The 25,935-nt window shown below is 40.8% G+C and overlaps 1 protein-coding gene across 2 annotated transcripts in view; it reads right to left on the bottom strand.

Annotated features, from left to right (window-relative positions):
- Nucleotides 1-25,935, bottom strand: part of LAMP3 (lysosomal associated membrane protein 3) — a 55,128-nt gene that overhangs the window by 14,790 nt on the left and 14,403 nt on the right. The window contains exons 3-6 of one of the 2 annotated variants that reach the window (XM_073626292.1): nt 23,466-23,585; nt 19,248-19,305; nt 17,964-18,131; nt 2,313-2,832 (exon numbers count right to left, since the gene is read on the bottom strand). In XM_073626292.1, coding sequence (XP_073482393.1) covers nt 2,693-2,832; nt 17,964-18,131; nt 19,248-19,305; nt 23,466-23,585 — 486 coding nt within the window. In that variant the 3' untranslated portion in view covers nt 2,313-2,692. Of the gene's footprint in view, nt 1-2,312; nt 2,833-17,963; nt 18,132-19,247; nt 19,306-23,465; nt 23,586-25,935 lie in introns of those variants that run through there. The other variant, XM_073626293.1, reaches the window with a different exon arrangement.

Raw genomic sequence — 25,935 nt, forward strand, 5'->3', positions numbered from 1 at the left:
AAACCCCATAGTTCATTGTGGTTGAGACCGGTTACCAAATCACTTGCTCTTCAATAGGTTTAGCACCTGTTAGAATATTATTCCAAATTCATAATTCGGCACTTATAGGTGTTATATTATATTCATGGCAAGCTTGCAAACATATTTGGTTTTATGATTAGTCATAATAAATATGTGTGTGTGAATGACCTTGATCAAATGTTCAGTAAAATAAATCCTCATCTAAAGCTGAGTATTGCTAGAAGTATCTGGTGTATGTAGTTTGTTTGAGAATGACATATACGGTATCTGGTATAGAATCTTAAGGGGGGTCCAGAATAGACCAGTATTTATGCAGTTAGAGGAATAATACTTATTTGTTTATATCCTGTTAAGTTAGTTTAGTGTAATCTCAGTCATATTAATAAGTATTAGTATATAGTTACTTAGATGTTTGGTTATATGACATTACATGATCAGCACATTACTACAAGTGTTACATGTGGGATTGTCAATCAAACTCCATTTATGATTCTCTGAGTTAGTATCTCCTTTTGTATAGCATATTGCTGAAGTTAGCAGAAATGAATGTGTGCCATACAAGGTTCTACGTTTTTGTAAGGTTATGACGTTCACATGTAACATATAAAGCCAACACTTTGATATTGAAGGTCAGACAGACACACACACACACACACACACACACCCACTAGGAGAGTGAACACAGACATATTCACACGAAGACACTTTGACAAGTTGGAACAGCTGAATTCTCCCAGAAGTCTAAGAACGTAATTTCCTGCTTCTTTTTGGTTACACAAGACAGCATGGAGACAGAAGGCAGCAGCCATGTAGCACACGTTTTCATAAGCTTATTACAGCTTTATAACTATTCAATTTCATATATTTTACCTACACTAAACTGAACTGTTATACTTTTTTTCATTGTATTTATGATGCCAGCTGTGTGACAATAAACACACACTTTGTTTTTAAGTCAGTCTGACTATCAATGCTATTCATCCAGAAACGCCCTTGATATACAAGAATATTAGATATTGAATTCATTCTTCAGCACCCCTTGTGTAAAAGAAGAAGTTGGATACTTACTTGTTCAGTAGGTTATAACAATATTTGCTCTGAGGTAGAGTTACGAACACCGCTGCTATCTGACACTTCCTGGTTTGTCAGCATTTCTCCTAGAGAGCTCTGTGGTTTCTCCCACCAACGTCTACATCACTACAAAACAGGGAAGGGATGTTGTACCCGACAGGTAAAACCACAGAGCTGGCTAACAGCAATGCCTGTAGGTGTTCAACAGTGAAAAGACTGGAGTTGCTACCCACTAGACAGAAATTTTTCTTTTGCAGGGTCTACAGTAATCCTAGGTCTCGATCGATGCAGTTTAGTTTAAAATTCCTAGTCTCACTCATGCCAGAATGTACTGGCAATGCTTTACTTCCGGCATTGTGGGGATGAGAGCTGTGGCTCTTTTACAGCGTAAAGTGCTGCTCAAACTGTATAATAATAATAATACAGTAAAGGGATCCTGTCATTCACCAGTCTTTTCCTATCCCCTTCTCTATTCATGTCCTTCACCAGTCTTTTCCTATCCCCTTTTCTATTCATGTCCTTCACCAGTCCTTTCCTATCCCCTTATCTATTCATGTCCTTCACCAGTCCTTTCCTATCCCCTTCTCTATTCATGTCCTTCACCAGTCCTTTCCTATCCCCTTCTCTATTCATGTCCTTCACCAGTCTTTTCCTATCCCCTTCTCTATTCATGTCCTTCACCAGTCCTTTCCTATCCCCTTATCTATTCATGTCCTTCACCAGTCCTTTCCTATCCCCTTCTCTATTCATGTCCTTCACCAGTCTTTTCCTATCCCCTTCTCTATTCATGTCCTTCACCAGTCTTTTCCTATCCCCTTCTCTATTCATGTCCTTCACCAGTCCTTTCCTATCCCCTTCTCTATTCATGTCCTTCACCAGTCTTTTCCTATCCCCTTCTCTATTCATGTCCTTCACCAGTCCTTTCCTATCCCCTTGTCTATTCATGTCCTTCACCGGTCCTTTCCTATGCCCTTCTCTATTCATGTCCTTCACCAGCCTTTTCCTATCCCCTTCTCTATTCATGTCCTTCACCAGTCCTTTCCTATCCCCTTCTCTATTCATGTCCTTCACCAGTCCTTTCCTATCCCCTTCTCTATTCATGAAACACCATGCATTCTTTTCAGAGCATACAAGACTTTCTATGAATACACATAAATAAAATACTTGTATTTCACATTTTACGTGAAAGAGATGAAAAATAAACCACAAACACTTTCTAATTCTTATTTAAAATAATTTTAATTTGTTTATATGTGGGTGATCACAGATCAATCATCGTCTTGCAGACTCTTGAATGAGAACCACAGGACTATGGGATCCAAAAACAATATATTACAATCATCTGTAAAATGAACATCTGCTCCCTGGGTTTGGCTGAATTAGTTGTTCCTTTATTAATAATGGATCTTCTTTATAAAAAAAGATATTGGCTTTCATCATGTCAGTCGGCTAACTCCAAACTATTTCTATCAGTGTTTTCATTACATAACTAATACAAATTAAAATGTTTCAGAGTTTTGTGTTTTTTGGCAGCAGCAAAATGCTTGTAAAACCTGAGGTAAGGTGATGAAGTCTGTTGTGAGTGGTGAATGTGAGCGTCTCAAATTCGTTCATATCCTGAGCTTCGCCTTCTTCTTAGGAGCAGGACCACGAGAAGGATAATGAGTATCAGCCCCACCACCGCCAAGGCCACACCCACTGGAACTAACACTTTGTTTCTGTCTGTATAACAGACCTTTTCTGCAATAAAGCCAGAGTAGAAATTTGCAGATGAATTGTAATACCCTGAACAAATCTATAAAAAGATTTTCTTTCTCTGTCTGACACTCACTAGCTTAAAGAGAACCTGTAAGAATTGTTTTATTTACGCCCTGTACAAGATTACTTTGGCTCCTTTTTCATGGATGACTTCTGAACAGATCCCCTGCTGAATCGGAGTGCCACGAAGCAGACGTCACTTTTGTGACATCCCTGTCTATTCAGTTTTTTCTCCTCCTTGAACCCAAGACTTAATGTGGAAGTAAACTCCCATGCATGATTTTTATCTATAGGCAAGCCTATAATAAGGCTTACCTCTAGGTACAGCAAATATCTCATAGACGTGCACCCTATAGGAGATATTTACTTTAGATGCAGCCAGTGACATCACCTGTGAATGCGCTCTGAAGGAATGGCATAACCGTGCCGATCCTTCAGAGTCCTGTGCGGTAGACCGCAGCTCACGCACACGTGCACAGGAGTGACGTCATCGCGACTTCAGCCACTCACAGCCAGAGTCTGCAAACCCGGAAGGAAGACCTCTGCTGGAGGACTTCGTTCTAAGGTATGTTTCATGTAATGTGCTAGTATACGATGCATACTAACACATTATGACATTGCCTTGCAGGTTTAAAAAAAAAAAAGCCTGCGGTTTACTACCGCTTTAATAAAAAACTGGACGAAAAATTCCGCTTTAGAGATGATCGTACGACAATCTAAACGTTAGTACACAGCTTTCGTCTGAAATTTTCCGAAGGGACAAAAACAAAAAATTTTCTCATACAATACCAGATCGTACGATTTTCGTTTAATTAGCACAGTTTTCGTCCGAAAATACAATACAAATACATTACATCACCACATTTTTTTTCTGTCGTACGAGAATTTTCATACTTTAGTAACCTACTGGAATTCGATAAGGAGACTTAGGTCTCACATTAGGTCTAGAAAAGGACACAAACTCTTTTCATTTTTTTTTTTAACCTAGATAACTGAGTGCAAATGAATGCACAGTTGTTTACATCATTTAACCCACAGATTGACATTGAGATTCCATTCAGATCAGCCTGAAAAACTGAAAGGTGAATCTGAATGGGATGGTTGTGTGAAAGGGACCTTAAGCCTGGTACACACTATGAGTTTTTTTTCGTTCAACCCAGTGGGTTGATGAAAAAAAGAGCATGCTAAAAAAAACACTGCCGACCGACTCCTAAACAGCGCCCTCAGCTCTCCACCATTGGCTGAGAGCACTGATTGGGAGGCGGCCAGCTGCTGGTTTTACATCATGCTCGTTTGACAGAAGCCAGCCAAACGCCTGGCAATTTCTTTTTTTAACTGCCCGATGTCTCCCGACATTCATCCCGTGTGTACAAGGCTTTATTTAGGATTTGTGCCCTCTCATTAATTAGCCTCATTTACCTTGCCTTAGCCAAGGTAAGTAGGTGAGGATTAAGACCACTAAAACTTTTGATTTTTATTAGTATTGCCATCACTGTCTCATCAGGGAGATTTCCATTTGCTTCCTGTCCTGTAGACCCAATTGGAAGATTTCCCCTCTATTCCTGCTCTGGTAGCAACTCTAAATTTTGGATTTTATCCCTAGTGCCTTTATAAATCAGGACATTTAAAGTTCCCTAAAGGGGGGGACATGGGAATTCATACAAACCTGGCAATGGTTCAAATCCCTCACAGTCACCACTCTAAATCTAAAAAAATGCTTTCCCTTTAGATATAAACTATATTACCAAAAATATTAGGATGCCTGACGTTACATGCAGATGAACTTTAATGGCATCCCAGTCTTAGTCCGTAAGGTTCAATATTGAGTTGGCCCACCCTTTGCAGCTATAACAGCTTCAACTCTTCTGGAAAGGCTGTCCACCAGGTTTAGGAGTGTGTCTATGGGAATGTTTGATCATTCTTCCAGAAGCACATTTGTGAGGTCAGGCACTGATGTTGAACAAGAAGGCCTGGCTCTCAGTCTCCGCTCTAATTCATCCTAAAGGTGTTCTATTGGGTTGAGGTCAGTACTCTGTGCAGGCCAGTCAAATTCCTCCACCCCAAATTCGCTCATCCATGTCTTCATGAGCCTTGCTTTGTGCACTGGTGCACAGTCATGTTGGAACAGGAAGGGGCCATCCCCAAACTGTTCCCACAAAGCATAGTTGCAAACAGTCACGATTTTCCAGGGACAATCCCGATTTTGGGACCCTCGTCCCGATAGGAGGCCGTCCCGAATCGGGATTTTGAGTTTTGTCCTTGGAAAACTGGGAATGTTTGGCTCTGGAGCAGTTTTCCGGCTCTTGACTTCAACAAAATGGAAGGCGGCGCCCCTGTGAGAGCTTTGCTCTTGTGTTTCAGCTACATCACCTCTTGTTCCTCATGTTTGGTGGAAAGGGGAGGGGCCGATCCGTGCAGCCAATGAATCGGCTTCTCTCTTCACAAATCTCCAGCCTGGGTTAGCTGCAGGGATCGGCCCCTCCTTTCTGCACTGAACAGGAGGAACAAAATATCTCCCTGGATGGATTTAAATTAATCTCCTTACAGGAAACAATGGTAAAGAAGTTAGTGAACTGAGCCTGATTTTAGATACAAGAAGGAGGATACATGATTTTAAAATGATGTGAAATGACTAACATTCCTATGTGATTATTTATATTATTCAGCTCACTAAAATGTCTAAACATAATATACTGTATAATGTTCATGCTGTGCACATGGGGATAGGAACATATTGTCTTAGCCTTGCAGTTGAATTATGGCTCCTCTGATTTCTGTCACGTGTGGAGATGTTGGATAAGGAGGTTTTTGCAGAGCTTGAATTTTCACTTATGTATGCAGAACTCCAGGCTTTCCCTTCATGCATTGTGACACATGACAGAGTGCAGGATTATACAGAGCTCAGCATTCAATACACCTTCAGATAACATGCTAGTGTCCTTAATGGGAATTCAGCACTGACAACAAGTGTTACATATGCTGAGGTATCTATGGGAACAGAGCAGCAAACCATAACCTTCCAACATGTCATGTGTGACAGGCATGACAGATAACTTCAACCACATATCTGTAAATACTGCTAGTGCTATGAGCAATATCAGTTTTTCTTCCTTCTCCCTCTCTGATTGGTTGTTTAGTAATGAGTGAGAAGTAGTGGCCATATCTATACCTGAGAGGCCCTAAATTCCAGCAATACTATGAAAAGTGATTTAATACCAGCTCTTCTTCCCACCCCCTCCACAAACTTCTATTCAAAATGTTGTTTTCTGAGACAGGGAAGGACTGTAAGACCCCTTTCACACTGGGGCAGTTTGCAGGCGCTATTGCGCTAAAAATAGCGCCTGCAAACCAACCCGAAACAGCCGCTACTATGTCGGGGCTTTCACACTGGAGCGGTGCGCTAGCAGGACAGGATAAAAAGTCCTGCCAGCAGCATTTTCGGTGTGGTGCTAGCAGGACCTCTGCAGAGGCGCTTTGCGGTGGTTTTTAACTCTTTTTTGGCCGCTAGTGGGGCGGGCCAAATACCGCTGCTAAAACGACAGTAAAGCCCTGCTAATAATAGCTGCGCTTTACCGCCGACGCACCTCCCGCCCCAGTGTGAAAGGGGCCTAATGTAAGCAAATAACTGCTAAAATGTAGGGACTCCTCGTTGCTTCATTCTGCTTGGTTGTTTATGGATGAGCAGTAGAGGCCACATCTATTGCTGAGAGGCTTTAGGTTCCAGCAATATAATGCAAAATGATTTGATGCCAGTCCCTCTTCCCTTTCTCCACAAACCCATACTCAAAATGGTGTTATCTGAAGCCAAGAAGGGCTGCAATATAAGTAGGGAACTGCTGTAATTTAGGGTCTCTGGGTTGTTTTAGTAGTGAGTTAACAGTAGTGGCCACACAAAATAATGTAATGCCAGTCTCTTTTTGTCTCTCTCCACAGCTCCGCTGCTGGGGGACACCAGATGTAAAGGAGGGCTCCACTGCCAGGGACACCAGATGTAAAGGAGGGCTCCACTGCCGGGGACACCAGATGTAAAGGAGGGCTCCACTGCCAGGGACACCAGATGTAAAGGAGAGCTCCACTGCCGGGGACACCAGATGTAAAGGAGGGCTCCACTGCCAGGGACACCAGATGTAAAGGAGGGCTCCACTGCCAGGGACACCAGATGTAAAGGAGGGCTCCACTGCCTGGGACGCTAAATTTAAAGGATGGCTCCACTGCCAGGGACACCAGATGTAAAGGAGGGCTCCGCTGCCGGGGACACCAGATGTAAAGGAGGGCTCCACTGCCTGGGACACTAAATTTAAAGGAGGGCTCCACTGCCAGGGACACCAGATGTAAAGGAGGGCTCCACTGCTGGGGACACCAGATGTAAAGGATGGCTCCACTGCAGAGGGACACCAGATGTAAAGGAGGGCTCCACTGCCGGGGACACCAGATGTAAAGTATGGCTCCGCTGCTGGGGGACACCAGATGTAAAGGAGGACTCCACTGCCAGGGACACCAGATGTAAGGAGGGGCTCCGCTGCCAGGGACACCATATGTAAAGGAGGGCTCCACTGCTGGGGACACCAGATGTAAAGGGGGGCTCCACTGCTGGGGACACCAGATGTAAGGAGGGGTTCCGCTGCCAGGGACACAGATCTGTAAGGAGGGCCTCTGCTTCCGGGGGCACCTGATGTAAGGACGGACTCTGTGGGGGGCACCTGATGTAAGGATGGACTCTGCTGGGGGCTCCTGATGGCATCTGGTGGCAGGTGACACGCTCGGGGCCCCACTGATTCTGGATTATGGTGAGTTGAATGATTTTATTCTATATTACGATGTAATAATAGTAATAATGCGCTTCAATCACCCTGACACCATAACAACCATGGTACCGGGATGATTGAAGCGCTAACACCAGGTGTTTGGAGTGTCTTTAGCTGCTGATTTGTTAAACTCTGGAATACAGATTTCTATTGTGGTGTAGGATCTGGGCCTGCTGTCCCTCCATCCCTCTTTCCTTCCCTCGTTCTTTCCTTCTTTCTCTCTCCCTCCCTCTTTTCCCCTTTCTTTCTCCACCTCTCATTCATCTCAGACTCTAACCACACCCTCATTGAATCATGCCCATGTAAGCCACACCCACTAATTAACATAAACCATGCCCATATTTTGGCGCTACGCGCAACGCATTTTTCCTCCTTTTGCCATTTAACGCCTACAAACGCATGCCCCGCCCCTAATTAAAATAAGACTCCGCCTACAGCCAAAAAAGTTGGCAAAAAATGTTGGCCACTATGACAAAGTTGGTAACATGAAATTGTACAAAATGTCTTGGTATGCTGATGCCTTAAGAGTTCCCTTCACTGGAACTAAGGGGCCAAGCCAAACCCCTGAAAAACAACACCACACCATAATCCCCCTCTACCAAATGATTTGGACCAGTGCACAAAACAAGGTCCATAAAGACATGGATGAGCGAGTTTGGGGTGGAGGAACTTGACTGGCTTGCACAGAGTCCTGACCTCAACCCAATAGAACACCTTTGGGATGAATTAGAGCAGAGACTGAGAGCCAGACCTTCTTGTCCACATCAGTGCCTGACCTCACAAATGCGCTTCTGGAAGAATAGTCAAACAATTCCATAGACACACAAGACTGGGATGCCATTAAAGATCATGTGTGTGTAAAGGCAGGCATCCCAATACTTTTGGCAAAATAGTGTATTTTAAAGTACAACTAAAGGCAAAACTGTTTTTTCTTGTTTTGGACAGAGAGGGGATGGATTAGAACACCTGTCAGTTTTTTTAGTTTTTTTCTATTTGTCCTGTTTACCATTATAATTTAAAGTGAAAGTCAAAGAAAATCCCAAATTTTGGGTTGATCCCAGAAAAATAAGATCCCTTTCACACTGAGGCAGTTTTCAGGTGTTTTAGCGCTAGTAATAGCACCTGTAAAGCGCCTGAAAAGCGCCTCCCATTCATTGCAATGAGTGCTTTTAAACCCGGGCGCTGCGCTTGCGGCACGTTCGGAAAAGTCCTGCAAGCAGCATCTTTGGGGCGGGTTGGGAGCACTGTATACAGCGCTCCCAAAACGCCCCTGCCCATTGCAATGAATTGTCAGCACTTCCGAATTGCCTGAAAAGCGATTCGGAAGCCCTGCAACATGGGAAAAAGTGCCCCGCTAGTGGCTGAAAGCTGTAAATGCGCTTTAAAACGAGCGGTGCTTTACCGTGAACATACGGGTGGCCCCAGTGTGAAAGAGGTGTAGAAGAGGGGAAATTTTTTCCGATGGGCATACTGGTTCTGGTGACCTGGGGGGCCCAAAGGAATTCCGCTAATTTGCAGGGATTTTGTCACTTCCTGTTTTGGCCATGGAACAGGGAGTGAAGGTAAATTTCCCCAACAGGAAACAGATGGCGGAAAAAAAAAACGGACAGGGGTTATACCCTTCACTCTATCCAAATAGAAAAAAAAAAGGTTTTGATTATAGTTCTACTTTACGGTCAGGTAGTTGACAGGCCAGCAACTTTCATATAATTAGCAGACCTCTGACCCTCTGCCGTATCAGTCACAGTTATTCAATTCCTATTCTGAGAAGTTCATTTTAATCTATAAATGTTTAAATAATTCCATAGAATCCTTGGAATGTCTGACAACATCAACAAGAATGAATCGGAAATTACTTCCTTGGAGCATTAAGAATGCAGAGGTCCACAACTATTTTTAGAGCCACAATATGATATAATAAGCCACAGTGTGACCGATTAATACAAGTTATAAAAAAAAAATCCAGATGTTTAAATTAGCAACCAGTCAGATACATACTTCTATTTTGATATTGCATTAAAAAGCTGACTGCTGGGACATATCTTTCATTTTCTTTGAACCATATTTTCTAAAACAACTCCAAATAATTTAAAAATGATTTTAAAATCATTTTACTCCCCTCCCCTTGCACACAAGCCTCGATCCTCAACGTTCGCATTGTGCTTCTTAGCCACCACACCTTAACCACTAAAACTGCTCTTCAACAGTACTTCTAATATCCCCAACCTTGCCCATTCTGAAAAGGGTACACATTCACTAGTTTTGAAAAATTTCAGAATAATCACTTAAGATAAAAGCACCGACAAATGTAAACAAATTATGAAAAGCATATCAAATGTAATAATGTGACATGAGGAAATCTTTGCCGGGTGGTCTAAATGTTTGGGTATTGGCTGCACCAATAAGTAACATTAGAATCAGCCCAGTTGACATTTGGCTGATGCTTGAGCTTGAGAGAAATGTACATTGCAGCAGAATGGATTCCTATGCCCACACAGGTATTACAAAGCACAATCCTGTAGGTGTGGCTGTTATGCTTCTTTTCCTATTATATTATCGTTTCCTCCTTGTAAAATAGAAGCCACTGACACCACCTGTTTGTTGTGTTTATGGCATGCTTTTGTCTTTGCACAAATACATGCATGGAAGCAACCATTGTGTGATCAGAAGTAGGCCATAGAGAAACTAAATATCCCATTTTCACACTTGTGTTCTTGTGGTGTGACAGCAGAAAAAAGGCCAACTGGTCCATTGTGTCTGCCTCGTTTTTTGACACATACACTATATTGTCAAAAGTATTGGAACGCCTGCCCTTACACACACATGAACTTTAATGGCATGCCAGTCTTAGTCCGTAGGGTTAAATATTGAGTTGGTCCAAAGTTTGCAGCTATAACAGCTTCAACTCTTCTGAAAAGACTGTCCACAAGGTTTAGGACCATTCTTCCAGAAGCACATTTGTGAAGTCAGGCGCTGATGTTGGACGAGAAGCCCTGACTCGCAGTCTCCACTCTAACCCAATACTTTTGACAATATAGTATATATATATATATATATATATATATATATATATATATATATATATATATATATATACATACCACCCAACTTTTTAATATGGGAATGAGGGACACCGATCGGCAAAAGTATGCAGGCATAGGACACACCCCTTGCCACGCCCCATTAAAGGAGAATTGTACAAAAAAACAAGATTGGTTAAACCCATAGGTGTTTTTTTTTACCACTACTATTCCTTTACATTGGCTTTTGGAATTTACAAATGCATCAATTTAGAAATCAGATGAAAGGTTAAGTACTGGAAAAAACTTTTTGATAGGTAAAAAGTGCATTTTATATACATCTATATAGATCAGACCAAAATGAGGGACAAATGAGGAGGAATGAGGGACAGAGGGACATTGCTCCAAATCAGGGACAGTCCCTCGAAATCAGGGACAGTTGGGAGCTATGTATATATATATATATATATATATATATATATATATATATATATATATATATACATATATATATATATATATATATATATACAGTATCCCCTCACATTTTTGTAAATATTTTATTATATCTTTTCATGTGACAACACTGAAGAAATGACACTTTGCTACAATGTAAAGTAGTGAGTGTACAGCTTGTATAACAGTGTACATTTGCTGTCTGATGAGACCAAGATAAATTTATTTGGTTCAGATGGTGTCAAGCGTGTGTGGTGGCAACCAGGTGAGGAGTACAAAGACAAGTGTGTCTATGCATAGCCATCCATGTAATATTTATAGATCTCTATGAATTTTTTGACCACTGTCTGAAGTTTACGTTATGTAGCATCTATAGCTAGTCCATTAAAAATATGTTTACGTAACTTCTCTAGGGTCCCCCTTTATTTTCCCACCTTTTCCATGCACCATTCAAATGCTTCCCTATCTGATGGCGATTTTCTGACTTTTTCTTCTCTTTTTTTCTTTGCCGTTTGTTACAAATTTGAGATGTATCTTTTGTTTATGAATCCAACATGAATGGATTCCAGATGTCGTCAAGTGGGGTTTGCGTTTCTCCTGAGTGCATGGATTTATGTGGGAATAATGATTTATACATAATCATTTTTAACGAAAATTAAGATTTTTATCTACACAATTTTCAAATGTAATTAGGTTTATATATTTCAGGATGATGTGTATATATATATGCAGTTACCAAGACATTATTGATAGTGCTGGGAATAGGATTATTGATATTTCCACATAAATTTCATGTATATGTTATTTTGCGATTTTGTATAGTTTCAGCATGTTTTGCATTTTCATGAATTTTGTTTATATATATATATATATATATATATATATATATATATATATATATATATATATATATATATATATATATGCGCATTGGTTCACTTAGTTTGGTGGACCTTTACAGGCATTATTATATTGTCATATTATCTTGTCTTCAATCTTTGATTTAAAATTCACATCCCCAGTGTCTCCTATCTCTTGGGTGTTGTTCTAGAGTTCGATTATTTGGGCAGGTCTCCATTTGAGACCCTTTTTTGATTGGCTATCAAAACTTGAAGTCCCTATATATACCCATGATCAAACTTTAATCATTTAGCTATGAATAAGCGCGCGTTAGCTATTTTTCCTGTTCCTCTCTGTACATGAGGTGACTGCATTTGGATTTTATTTGTTCATATCATCAAAGATGCCTTCTATGGTGTGCGGCTGTCCAGGATCTTTTTCTTTCCTCAAGCTTGTGCAGAGCCAGCATCTGTGAGTCCTATTAGGGTGGGTGTCTTGTTACAGATTTGAGAGAGTGGAGCGACAATCTTTTGCTTATTGAGCATCGGTGGGGCATCTTCAAATGGAAGGTGGAGGAACTCAAGGTCTCTAACATCCACCAGCTCCGTGATATCATTATGGAAGAGTGGAAGACGACTCCAGTGGCAACCTGTGAAGCTCTGGTGAACTCCATGCCCAAGAGGGTTAAGGCAGTGCTGGAAAATAATGGTGGCCACACAAAATATTGACACTTTGGGCCCAATTTGGACATTTTCACTTAGTAGTGTACTCACTTTTGTTGCCAGCGGTTTAGACATTAATAGCTGTGTGTTGAATCATTTTGAGGGGGCAGCAAATTTACATTGTTATACAAGCCGTACACTCACTACTTTACATTGTAGCAAAGTGTCATTTCTTCAGTGTTGTCACATGAAAAGATATAATAAAATATTTTAAAAAATGTGAGGGGTGTACTCACTTTTGTGAGATACTGTATATATATATATATATATATATATATAATATATATATATACATATATATACACACACACGTATATATATATATATATATATATATATACACTCACACACTGTATATATATATTTCTTTTGTTTTTTTTTTTTTACTTTTTTTGTTTAAGTATAGATTTATGTTTGTCCCAGGCATATTTTAATCCACTTACTGTTCACTCTACTAAAAGTTTATTCAAGGAATCAACTACTTTTTCTGTAAAATAATACTTTCTATGATAAGTTTTGAACTGTATACAGTATTCTAAATGACGTCTAACATCCATAAGTCCAACTGATTATACTGGAGCCTTAAAGCGAAGATCCATCCAAAAGAGGAACTTCCGCTTATACGCTTCTTCCCCTCCTCCGATGCCACATTCATTTGGCACCTTTCAGGGGGGTGGGGGGAACGGGGACCCTTTTAGGGGAACCCTGTCTCTGAGAGGGTACTTTAGGTGGAGTTAACTTATTCCATTTTATTCCAGGGCTGGAAGAACTATAGAGCCGAGGTTGATGGGAAGAGATAGCCTGCAAGACATTAGCTGTAGGTTACAGTGTGTATGACCTTACAACTGAGGGATATGGAAGTGCTGGTCAGCAACCCTGTGTTACATTTGGATTCAGACTGTACAGTTATACTTGTAACAGGTGGATGTGGGAGAGAACAGAGAACTCTGCACTCTGTTCAGGTTACAATAAAACGTTGAAATGGCTGATTGCATGGGCATTCCAATATTTCTGGAGTTTGGCCTCTGGCCAGGAGCATTTAAGTAACTGGAGTAACTGAGATGGCTGAGTTTCTTCATAGTTCAGGTGTGTATTACCCAATTGTCCTGTTTTGAGAGGATGGTGGGAGGGGCCCTTGGCCAGCATGACCATTGCTGGCAACAAATCAGGGCCCTGCTAACAAATATGGATACCTAGATTAGCATTGCTGCACTGCAAAATTTAGCACAGAGTCTTCTAAGAAATTTTAGACTAAGACCTGGATAAGTTATTAATGTATAATGTTACAAGCAGTTTAAACTGAACTTATGCTTTATACATGTCAGGCAAGGCAACAAGTTCCCTTTAATTGCAGCCCACACAGTGGCTTATACTCACCTTCCCATAATGACCAACCCTCACCCTACCTCCCAAGCTATGTACGTGCATGTGAAGCAAAGTGATATACCTAGTTCTTTTGGTAATGGAGAGCATAATGTGAATGTGGGAGTTACTGCGCTAACTTCAAATAACAAGAAAAAAGCAGCTACATAAAAAATGTGACAAACATAAAATGTGAATGGTGGATAATGTAGAGCTAACAAGTGAACACATAAATCAATATATGTGAAACAATGCAAAATTCAAATATATAAAAGTGGCATATATGGAAATGTGAAAAAGTACGGTAAGGTGACTGTCTCCGCTCCAATCATTGGCTTTGGAATCTCCAGGGGCTGATTGGTCCTCAATTACTGGTCTTCATTCCTATGTAGTCTATAAATACAAGCAATGGGGGGAGCTGTTTTATGCCCCAGTTGAAGGCCTTATTGGTCAAAACGCGTCAAGCTAGGCTTATCGCTCCCCATATTGCCCTGAATTTTATTCTGTGATCACAGTTTATCTTTATTACTGTATGTTGGTTTTTAGAAATAAGAAACCTAGTTTTTTGACCTACACCATATGGAAGCGTTTTTTCTTTACATAACCATCTGGATGAGAGTTGCCCTGTGGTCCAGCTGGTCCATAAGGCCTCTTCAAACAGATTTTTTTCATTTATTGGACTTTTTCACATTTCCATATACACCACTTTTATATATTTGAATTTTGCATTGTTTCACTTATATATTGATATATGTGCCCATTGAGAGCATAAGACCAACTCCCTCTTCCAACGTAACAACACTGGTGCTTGATGATTGGAGTCTCATTGCTGTCACATGTGGGTGGGGAGAGGGTCTTTAGACCTGTGTAAAGCCCCATACACACAAGCCGAATCTTGAGCAGCATTTGTCAGTGTGTACTGCAGCCGGTCTGACAGAAGCCAGCCATTCGGCCGGCTTCTGTTGAAGGGGCACCACCGAAAGAGGTCTGCTGACCAGATCCCAATCAGCGCTCTCAGCCAATGGTCGGAGTGTTCTGGCGGGGGAGCTGTCCCCCTCTCAGAACACAATACAATAGCAGGAAAGACTGCTGTACTAACATTGGACCGTTAATACAGTAGCTCCAACCTGAGCTGTCAGTTTTTTCTTCAGTCCACTGCGTTGAACGTAAAAAAACTAGCAATGTGTACTAAATGAAGAGGTTAATGAAGTTCCGAAAAATTCTCATACAACAGAACAAAAAGTGATATAATGTATCGTATTTTATTTGTAGTGTATTTTCAGATGAAAACTGTACCGATTAAATGAAAATTGAACGATCGTGGTATTGCACGAGAAAACTTTTCGTGCTTGTCCATGAACTGTTGGCTCTCGAAAGCTGTGTACTAACGATCAGATTATCATACAGTCGCTTCAAAGCAGTATTTTCGTACGATTTTCTGATCATGTTTAGGGGCCATTAAAGCGGAGTTCCAACCTCAAATCAATTTTTTTTTTTTTTTTTTTTACAATTCGTACATTTATGTAATGAAAATGTAACACTCACTTCTTTTATCTTATATATCCCTCCGATGTCTGCTTTCAAATCAAAAACGATGTTATATAATTTAGTGATGGCAGTTTTCGTCTTATAATAAATGGTAGGAACTACCAACCCGCGCAAATGGAACCTGGTTAGACTAATATAAAATTGATTAAGGAGCAGCATGTTATAACGATAATTGAAAAGAGAAAAGACAATAATTAACATATTAATTACAAACCGCGCTCCCTGTAAAGTGCAAGTTCAGATAACACACTCTAATGTAAACAAAATAAAATGTAGTGTATAAATAATGTCAATAGTGATACTCATAAATAACTATCAACTAAGTGAAATCAGCAGATAATCAAACATCAAAAATTGAAAAATCAAAAACAAAGACAAGTGAAAGCAATAGTTCAAGTAAAAGCAATATCAAAAATCATCAAACATGTGAAACGCATAAACATACACATTGAACACATACATTTTTTTAATATAATTTTTGAATTTATTTTGAATTTGAACTATTGCTTTCACTTGTCTTTGTTTTTGTTTTTGATTTTTCAATTTTTGATGTTTGATTATCTGCTGATTTCACTTAGTTGATAGTTATTTATGAGTATCACTATTGCCATTATTTATACACTACATTTTATTTTGTTTACATTAGAGTGTGTTATCTGCACTTGCACTTTACAGGGAGCGCGGTTTGTAATTAATTTGTTAATTATTGTCTTTTCAGTTTTCGTCTTGCCTGTGGGCATGTGAAGCCCACAAGCAGACAGTTCCGGATATGGTGCATGCTGAGCCAGCAGCATGCACCGCTCGTTCCTGCGCATGCGCATTATGTACTGTGCGCAGTGCCGTAAGCTACCGACGTTGCCATCACAACGATCGGCGTCATCGGAAGTGCCAGCCCTGTTGTGATGACAATGAAGGTAAACAAGATAGACGCCTCCAAGAGGTGCTGACGTCATCGCGTCACTTCCGGTTTTGGAAGATCGCGACAGTTAGCGGCGGCTAGCCACACTGATTCCTGGGAAGATTGATTCATAGCTCCCAGGAGACAGTACGCCGCCCCAGGAGACAATGTGCCGCCGGATATGATGGCAATACCCGCGGGTGGCTGACACAGGAAACGCCACATAAATGAAGCCTAAAAAGGGAACCCTTAAGAAAAAAAATAAAATATTGCCATTTGACAATGTATGTTATGCCAGCTTTGTAATAAGGTGAATTTATGAAGTTGTGTGGAACTCCGCTTTAAGTGACAAGTCAATACTTTCTTTTCATCACTCCTGCAGGGAAAAGGAGCAGCAAAAGTGAGATAAGTATAAAGCTGCAGGCTGAATGGGCCCAATAAGCAATAAAAACAATCCTTCCCTATTCATTGTGGTGCTCATCATATATCATCGCAGATGCCACACAACAACTGCTGCAAACTCTCTCAGATTGACATTTTCTTCTGCTCATTACATAAAAAAATGATTTATTCCTATGTTCATCACCTCTCTGTAACAGTAAATAGGATTGTTTTTGCAAATATATAGTACATACGTTAAAGATACCCAACCAGTAGAGTTTGCAGTGTCAGCTGCGTGGCAGGAGGGTAGACAGCAGAGTACAAGATTGGGGGGTGAGCTTCTTGGAAGAAGAACCCAAGAAGTTCTTTGAGGGCCGCATAAAGAATAATAGTAAAAGTAAACAGTTATCATTGAGGCATGTACAGTATACTGCAGGGAATGACTGTAGAAAACAGACAGCTAGGATCACAAGATTTGGACACATGATTTCCCTCTAACATGAGGAAGTCATGAAGGAAAATGATGGCTGTGCAAGGGTTTGTGAGCACATGGGAGAAAGAGGAAGAACGAGTATTTTGTAATGTGGTATTGCAATACATCTGAAAGTAATAACCAATAAGCACATAGGAGTAATTTAGAAAATGACTAGAACTGGAAGCATGTGAACGAAAGAGGAAGAACACAAATGTTGAAATGTCTTATTATAATGTATCCATGTTTTTAAAATTTGCTAATATGCTGATTGTATTATTATATTATATTTATGGCATATGTTTGCATATCAAAACTGCAGACACAGCCATTGTTACTTTCACATGAGGGATGATGTCTATACATTTTGAAAAAAAAAGAACAGACAATATACATTTCCTAAACTAAATACATTTAGCTAAGTAGGTATTTCAACTTATATACAAGTTTTTTATATAAAAAATGTAGATCTTCAGTGGAATTACAGTTATTTATCTATATTTAATTTATAGCTGTTTAATTCAGAGGAAAATTAGGTTCTCAAAATTGAAACAACAATTCCGCATTAACATTCACGGTCAAAATGAACTGTGCGGCTTTAGTGCTTACCTTTGCCAAAGGTGCCATCGCGAATGTGAAAAGCCTGTAATTTCACATCCGCTATTGAGAGACTTAAATTACCGGCCAGCTTTACTGTTGGTGTGCTCTTACATTTTGCCGCATAACCAACGTCCGTACGTAACAGCGTTAGATTTCTAGCTGTACCATTCCAGTGTTCTAGGAGCAAAGAAGAAATTCTGATAACCTTAGATGGCAGATGATGAAGATGCAAAGCATAGAAGTAATTTAGCTTGAGCGTTAACAACAAAGCACAAGGACTTTAGGAAGAAATTGTGTGTATGATGAATGGGAAAACTATCAGGTGTGCTACAACTACAATGTATAATGTAGATGAATGTGTACCTAGAAATATAGTCTCCTAGCTGATTAAATACATTCCTTCAAAGGGAGCCTGTGCCCTGTTCCTGTTCCTTAGAAGATTCAGATGCCATGACTGTGCTGCTCACTGTTTTTCTTGCTGGAGACTCTGACTTGAAGAATTAAAAGTCTGGCTCTACCAAGATGGCTGCACACAGACACAGTGAAGAACAAGGCATAGTAAGTCAGTAATGGGGCAAGGATCAGCTGGAGAAAGACTATAAGCAAAGCTAGTGACTAGTCTCAGGCCCATAGGTGTGCACAGCCTATTGCATTAGGCTCTGCACCCCAAAGCTCAAACACACGCCTTTCTCTGCAGCCTCAGCTGCACTGGACGGTGAATGAATGGGAAGTGCTCTGTGTTGAGCGACTTCTTATTCATTCACAAACTGAAGCATAGTAAGCACAGTTTCCAATGCTTCAGTTATGATTGAACACAGTGAGTGTTTTCACTGTGTTCATTAAGAAAAGGAAGGGGTCAGTAAATTACATATTGATTAGCTTCTTCCCCTGTTCTCCATCCTGAAACCTCCCCCACAGCAGCCGGGGGGAGAGAAGAGGAGGAAAGCCAGCAGCACCGCTGTGGAGGTGGGCAACATGTGGGGAAGCCTGGGCAATGGGGGAATCGGCACCGCACAGAGTGCTTAGGGTGTGCCCAGCCACACCTGGCACACCCCCTGTGCACGCCTATGCTCAGGCCTCCTGCCTGTCTTTTGTTGGGTACAGTTTCCATTGTTCAGTTTCTCTTTTAAAGCAAAATCCAGTTGCTTTTTCCTGGCAAGGCACTGATTTTATTTCAAAGTAATAACTATTTTTTATTTAAAAAAAAAATTCTTGAAATTGAGGCAAAAAGAACAGTGTGTGGCTTTTGTCATTTCACACAGTTATGTATGTAGGACTTTTAATATGACTTACCGGTAGAATTCCAAGTAAAATTCACAGAAATTTCATCAATGTAGTATATTTTCTTCTCCTGCAATTTGTGTAAAGGAAATAGACATTTGTAAGAAGTAAGTTCTGGCCTTCTTAAAATATTTGCCATCAGCTTTATCTAGTAGTAGTTAAGCCAGCCATAGACAGTTCCAATCTCAGCCGGTTATGCAGGAACCGGCCGAGATTCGAACCGTGTATGGGCAGGCTGAATGTACCCAGTTGATCGATCAACTTGGGTACAACCAGCCTCCTGTATTTTACTTGTGATTATCACTAACGGCTGCTATAGCCGCTAGTAATAATCATTGTCTTCTCCCGGAGGGGATGGCTTCCCCAACCCCCGCCAGGGGAATACAATGTATCAGCAGGAGGGATTCCCCTGTCAGAGCTGTCTGTGCTGACGGGGGAACTGTGCAAAATTCTTTCCAGCAACCTGTTGTTGCAGGAAAGAAATTTGAAAAAGTCTATGGCCGGCCTTAGTTCATTCGTTGCATTTACTGCATACAACTGGATATGTTCTGTAATGTTGAAGAGGTTTTGGTAAATTATACAAAAGGCATGTCTTCAGTTCTAATGAGTGACAGGAAAATACTCCAGCAGTAATATCCACACAGATAGTACAGCCACCTTAATCCAATCACCATGGAAAGGCAGATGGTAGTGCCCAAGAACAGGATGAGAGGTATAAAAGTCGCAGAACCATCCTGTTCTAGTTGCATAATCCCATATTTGGTATCAGGAAGGCTTTATAGGTGTTAAAATGCCAAAATATCCAAGAAAAATAACTTGGTATATGCAGTGCAGTTCAAACAAAAGAAATGCATCACTCAGAACAGTGGGGCCTTAGTATAAAGCTGGAAGTTGCAGTCTGGGTGCCAAAGCTGTGGTGATCTCCCATCCACCAAAAGACAATATAGTCAACAGAGAACACTTGGGTACGCTTGGGGTGTGAGGTGTCTCTGCGGTTGTGCATTCCAGTTTGGTTTCCATTTTAGTTCCTCCCCTCCTCCTCTGTAAATTCTGGGGCTAAGGTAGTGGGGGTTTATTCCCCCTCTATTTGGGGTTAACAGACAACATGTTATGATAAGGTTTAAGTATGCTTTGCTTCTGTCTAAAAATGAGTTATGAATATATATATATATATATATATATATATATATATATATATATATATATATATATATATATATATATATATATGGCTCCTCAAGAAGTTGACTACATCCATAAAACGTGTTGAGCTGCACAATGTGGGAATGGATCATCTGTTTGCAAGAGATATACTGTTCCGCTAACATATGATTACCTTGTCTTGTATGTTTAACGATTTTTGTATTTTTTGTAATCAAGTGGGCAGGCAATGGCTTTTTATGGATATATTCAGGCTGGGCTCACACTTTGTGCGGACGTGGCTCACAGCAGGGGTCCGATGCATCCCTGTTCTCCATTTCAGGGACAAATCAGGTCAGAATTTTTGCCTAAATTCGGACCTGAAACTGAACCAAAGACGCACAGGACCACAGTGCAATCCACTCTGCGACTACCACGGAGATATGTGAACGGGCTCCATTGAGAGCCGATCACACTCTCCTGTCATGAGAATTGGATGCAGAGAAAGCCACATCCAATTCGCACTAGTGTGAACTCAGCCTTAAAAATAAAAGATATTGATTTGTTTTTAATAAGAAAACTGTTGTGCTTCAAAAATCCAATTCCAAAATTCATCAACCTGCTGGATGCATGTAATGATTTTAGATGGAGTAGTAAATCTACTGCATTTATTAACATTTAGGTGCATTCAGTTTAATTGCGTTTGGAAAAACAGAAATTTGTGCATCCAGGGGTAGACTAGATAATCTAAACCAGGGATCTCAAACTGTCGGCCTTTCAGCTGTTGCAAAACGACATGTCCCATCATGCGTCTGTCTGTGGAAGTCATGCTTGTAACTGTCAGCCTTGCAATGCCTCATGGGACTTGTAGTCAGCTGGAGGGCCACCAGTTTGAGACCCCTGCTCTAAACGCACATACAATATAAATGCAACTATAAACATAACTTCCCAATTTTGTCTTAAAAGACAAAAATGCCACTGTTTGACATTAACCCATGTCATAAAGTGCCCAGAGCGCAGAGACTACATTGTTTCATTTTAACCGCCGTCAACATAATTTTTATCAAACTCTGTTTCTTCCTCAATAGTTTCCTATAAATAAAGAATTTATTTTAAAAAATCTTTTGATTTAGCATTGCACACAATCTGGTAAATTGTGATTTGCATGTTTATTTTTTTAACTGGATTTCTGTTCAGTATGCATTACTAAAATTCCTTTTGTGTGAATGGCAGCCAGAGTCATATGACCATCCAAAAAGTGAAGTGGTAACTTAAGGAAATGAGAGCTCTTATCAGCAATGTTGAGTTAATGGTTAACAGTCAGCTGGGAGCATTTCAAAATCAGAAAATTGAGAAACGTTCATCTGAGAATTCTTGCATATTGCTTAAATTTGACGATAACTAAGAAGTATGAGAGGCTCACAAGTAAACTTAACGATGTACTGAATGTCCCACACTTAGTGCCACTGGCCTATTTATGAGATTATCACTACTATTGTTCCCTCAGGTTTACCCTACTTTTTCTGTAACAGTGCTATACCACATTGTAATACATTCATTGTAGATAGGTAGAGGTTTAAACATAAGATATATTAATTGCAATGTTATCTGCAGCGCTGACATTATCAATAGCTGCTGTCATCCAGATCTGACCCATTTGACCTCTTCTGTTTAACAGCAGAAGATTTTGAAGCAATGATATTCATTGCCATTGATGCATTACTGAGGTTCACAGACCAACAATTAGCAGATTTATTTATTGCAATAATGAAGATCTGGAAAATCTCTTAGTGATAACAGTGGACATTGGAACTTTTAACTTACTCACAGCACGTTAGAATGGACAGTAAGTTCAGATATAAAAATAATTAAAAGAATAAGGAAATGGGGTATACTTAGCATACTTGACAAGGGCTACTTCATATGACAGCCTTTCTCACCCCAACATGGCGGAAACCTTATAATAACTTTCTGGTCTTAGGGAACCCCTGCTAATATTTACTATATCTACAGTATAGCTTACTCTATATTAGCCTGATGGTCAGTGGGAAGAATGCTCCTTACATTTGTGGCCAATAGGATGAATCCCCAATTACAGGTAAAAGATTATTAGTTTCAAGGATTACTTTAACAAGAAGAAGAAATTGTTCATTGCTCAAGGAACCCCTGGATGAACTCTGGCTGAGAAAAGCTGCTATAGGACAACATTCATTTCAATAATACTAATAAAAGGAAACCATTCATTTTAACAAAAATCTTCCCAAGTAAAATGTGCATTTAAAGCCGTTACCCCAAAAAGCAAATCATATCTGGCTCCAGGACCCTTCCTCTCCTACAACTGGATTTTTGCTTTTTTATTGATTTTTACTTTTTTTTTTTGTGTTGCAGGGGCAGAACGTTCTCCTTTCTTGCCTAGATGAGAATGATGTTGCTCTCGATGCCTTGGATGTGCTGTTAGCAGCCCCAGCAGACTCAGAGCTACCATTCAAGTAACACTCTTTTGTATTGCCTTTCACTCCTCCTCTAGGGGCCATGATTAAGAGGGACAGCCGGGGGCATTCGTATTGTGCGATGAGCCCTGGGTTATCTAAACATGGGGGCTGCCACTGCTGAACCCTCCAACTGAAGGTTAACATAACGTCCAGGTAAGTAGCTTTTTCAGGGCAGCAGTGGCAGCCCTGTGTTTTTCTCATGACAAGTGTACTTTGTTAATCTTTAATACAAGCAGTCCCCGAGTTAGGATCATCCGACTTGCGAACAACTCTTACTTACGAACGGGATGCGGCTGCCGTTCTGCGCATGCGCGGCTACTGTTCACATCGGAAAACATGGGAAAACGACATCTGCGCATGCGCGGCTACTTGACAGAACATCGAAAAACATTGGAAAAAGACGTCTCTGCCGTCCTGCGCATGCGCTCCCAACTTACGAACATTTTCGACATGAGAACAAACCTACAGTCCCTAACCCCTCCCTAACCCCGGGGACTGCCTGTAATTGCATACCTGGAATAAATTGTGATCTTTATATCCGCCCAGAGCTCAGTGTTATATACAGAAAGTATTGTTAAATGCAACTAACTAAACATACCTCGACAAAAACAAAATGAATAGATCCTTGTGGAAATGTCAGGATAAGAGTTGCTGTGGATTCATTACAAGTGCCGTTTCCCGTAGTGGTTTCCGGCTTCACGTTAAAATACCATTTGACCTGTGAAAAAAGCAGTATGGGAGCTTCTGTAAATGACTGAAATCTTAGCACATTTGTTCTCATAAAGTTAATAAAGACGGTAAGGGTTTTTAATGAAGACAAGAAAGAGAATGCCATTTACCGACTGCGAACACAATACCGGATGATCAAAGTCCATCTATTGATTTGAATCATTCCAAAAACAAACAAGGAGCCTACCAAAACAGGAACCCTCTTCAAAATGTAAAGCAAGTTATATGCATGTAATAGAAGTTACATTTCTACTTCTATTTCAACTGCTGAAACTTTAATGTTTATAAGGAATGTACAGGCTTCAATTGTTTTTTTTTTTCTTTAAACGAATACATGGGAATTCATAAAGGCTGTCATAGACAACCTTTAGCCCGGGTTCACACCATAATACGCTGTGCACCGCACAGGAGCGCTGTGTGTCCCTGTTCACCATTTCAGGGACGAATCAGGGCCGATTCTATGCCTGAATTCGGCCCTGAAACGCAGCCAAAGACGCACAGCGTTTTTGTGCAGTGCGCACCGCAGCCGCCCCGGAGATATGTGAACCGGCTCCATAGGGAGCCAGTCACATTCTCCTGCTATGCGAATTAGAGGTGCGGAAACGCACCTCTAATTCGCATAGGTGTGAACCCGGGCTTAGAATTTCATCGGTGCTTGCATCTAATATACAGGATGTGCATGTCACGGACAGGTACATGGATCTGTCCATGTCTGTACTGGAGTAGGAATGTCCACACTGGACACTAATTCCTTAGTGCATTCACCACTGCCCTCCCTCTCCTGCCACTTCGTCTGCCAGCTCTGTACTGGAGTGGATGGAACCTGATGGGGAACTGAGAGACTAGTTGCTCATTAGGATCGCTTCACTTTTGACATACATGACAGCTTCCCAGCACCACTCTGTACACCAGCTCAGAGTTGATCCTAAAATGGTTGTAATATGTAATCCTCAGACATGAAATATGAACAAAGCATATCCCTCTATAGTGTGTACTTGTCTCAATTAGGAGCACCAAGTGTAATTTCTGTCTGCTGCTTCATTCCTCTGCTATCAGCATGAGTCACTTCTGACAAGTTTTCCTGACACCAAGAAAAAAATGGGAACAGGGGAGGGAACTCCAACAGATTGACAGCCTCATCTCTGTTCCTGTGAGCTGTGTGGAGGGGGTGTCCATTTCCTCCAATTAGCTCTCAGAGCTCTCCTCACTGAGCTATGCAGAGTGTAACTTCAGATCTCCACCCCCTTTTTTCCGAACTCTCAGACAAGCTTTATAAATTCGGCACGTTGAATGGATGGTAGAAGAGAGTGCTGCAGGTAAACAAGTACAACTTATGTAGGAAGATGTGTTATATCTCTGTGTATAATCTGAGGCCAGTTACTTCACAGGGTATACAGTATGTAAGGGTTTACAACCACTTTAATTACCACCAGTTTCCTAATCTGAGAACTGGCGGTAACTAATTTGATGCTGACATAGCGACATATGCTTACAGTGGTGATAGTAAGAATTGGTATTAAGAACTACCTGAGTTTGCCGCAGGTGTTGGTAATGTTACTGTCACTAGTGCAAATGTTTGTTTGAATTGGCAAATTTAGTTTTGGCTTCTGCAGTAATCACAAGAGCAGTGATTGTTTGGTTAGGTCTGCTCCTAGCTTCACAGGCTGATAGTTTGATTACTTCCCCCTGCCTCTAGAAGAAGTTTCTAGAACTTAGGGCAGGAGAATTCAAATGTTCAGTCTGAATATTCAGCGGGGCCTAGCCAATCCCTGGGGAGGTATGCCCAGGTGGAGCTAGATTGCTGTTAAATAGTCTGGAGCCCTTAGGAGTTGGTCTTTCTTTGGTGAGTTTAGAGGAGAGGGGCTGCTTTCCCCTGGAGCCCTATGGACTGAATACTGAACTACTTTGCAAGAGGCTGCACCTATGAACTGTCTATGTACCAGGATCCAGTGAGTAAAGCCTCTACTTATGCTCATACTGCTTCATGGTCCCCAACTCTACTAGCAATACCTTTAATTTTAGGAATATCCTGCATCACCCCAAATACCCTCCCAAGTTTCTACTAGCAAATAAACTTTCAAAAGACAACCCCTAGACTGATTAATGAGCCAAAGGACACAAATGGGGTGCCAGACTAAGTGCAGTGATAAAAACACTTGGATTTTTTATAGGCACTATGAATTGGCAGATCACATTTGTTGAATAAAAAGTGGGCATGTGAATAAGTCCATAGCCAGGCTCAGGTGTTCCTCGGGGTGGAAGCAGGTCAGTGTCCTATCGTGACTGGTGTTAGCTGTAGTAGCTGGAGCTGTGGGAAGCAACCGGCAGGTGGAAACCAG

The sequence above is a fragment of the Aquarana catesbeiana genome, linkage group LG04, assembly GCF_042186555.1.
Source record: "Aquarana catesbeiana isolate 2022-GZ linkage group LG04, ASM4218655v1, whole genome shotgun sequence".
NCBI classification, from domain to species: Eukaryota; Metazoa; Chordata; class Amphibia; order Anura; family Ranidae; genus Aquarana; species Aquarana catesbeiana.